The sequence below is a fragment of the Penaeus monodon genome, chromosome 31 (assembly GCF_015228065.2).
Source record: "Penaeus monodon isolate SGIC_2016 chromosome 31, NSTDA_Pmon_1, whole genome shotgun sequence".
Lineage (NCBI taxonomy): Eukaryota > Metazoa > Arthropoda > Malacostraca > Decapoda > Penaeidae > Penaeus > Penaeus monodon.
Window position 1 is genome coordinate 13,297,417 of NC_051416.1, and position 733 is coordinate 13,298,149.

At 40.9% G+C, this 733-nt stretch overlaps 1 protein-coding gene across 1 annotated transcript in view; it reads left to right on the forward strand.

The window, feature by feature from the left end:
* The window catches only part of LOC119592898 (collagen alpha-1(I) chain-like), a gene marked incomplete at its 3' end in the record, with an annotated part of 11,365 nt that overhangs the window by 10,354 nt on the left and 278 nt on the right, over nt 1–733 (forward strand). Inside the window, 1 exon segment of the mRNA XM_037941790.1 lies at nt 222–330. Within this exon segment, the coding sequence (XP_037797718.1) occupies nt 222–330 (109 nt within the window).

Consider the following 733-nt stretch of genomic DNA (forward strand, 5'->3'; position numbering starts at 1 on the left):
TGGAGAAAAAAAATTAATTCCTGTTGGTTTGGAAAAAAATTAATTTTCGTTGGTTTGGAAAAAATAAAAAAAATAATTCCCATTGGTTTTCAAATGAAAAGGAATGATGAATACGAAGGATTGATTAAAAGGAAAAAAAAAAAAAACTATCATTTATTCATTCACATTCATACGACCCCCCCACTATCCATCATTCACCCTTACTCCTACCCCTCCCTTAGGGCCAAAAGGGAGACCGAGGAATGGACGGACAGGCGGGCAAGCGAGGCTCCCCAGGACTCCCCGGACCCCCTGGCCTCCCCGGACCCCCTGGCCACCAGATCGCGGCAGGTGAGGGGCCTTGTTAGCGCTTTATTGCCTTGGTGGTAGAGGTAATAGTGTTCTTGGTAGCGTACAGAAGTAGGGTTTAGTTAATATTGTGTTAGAGCTTAATTGGGTGTGGTGCTTAATTGCCTTGGTTTGGAGGACTAGGTCGTAATGTTAGTAGTGTATAGTAGTAGTTTGCAATATTGTTACGTTAGCTGCATTGTTGTTAGTAATATTGCTATTAGTGTTGTTGATAGTAGTCGCTGTAGTGCTGTTGGGAGTAATTAACCTTTGTGGCATTGATGTTAATCGCAGCGGTTAGCAACACTGATATTAGTATTGTTAGCAGTACTGGTTAGTAGTGTAATACTGAGCTGCATAGTTAGTTGTTAGTTCTACTGGTTTTATAACATCTGAAATTTCATTT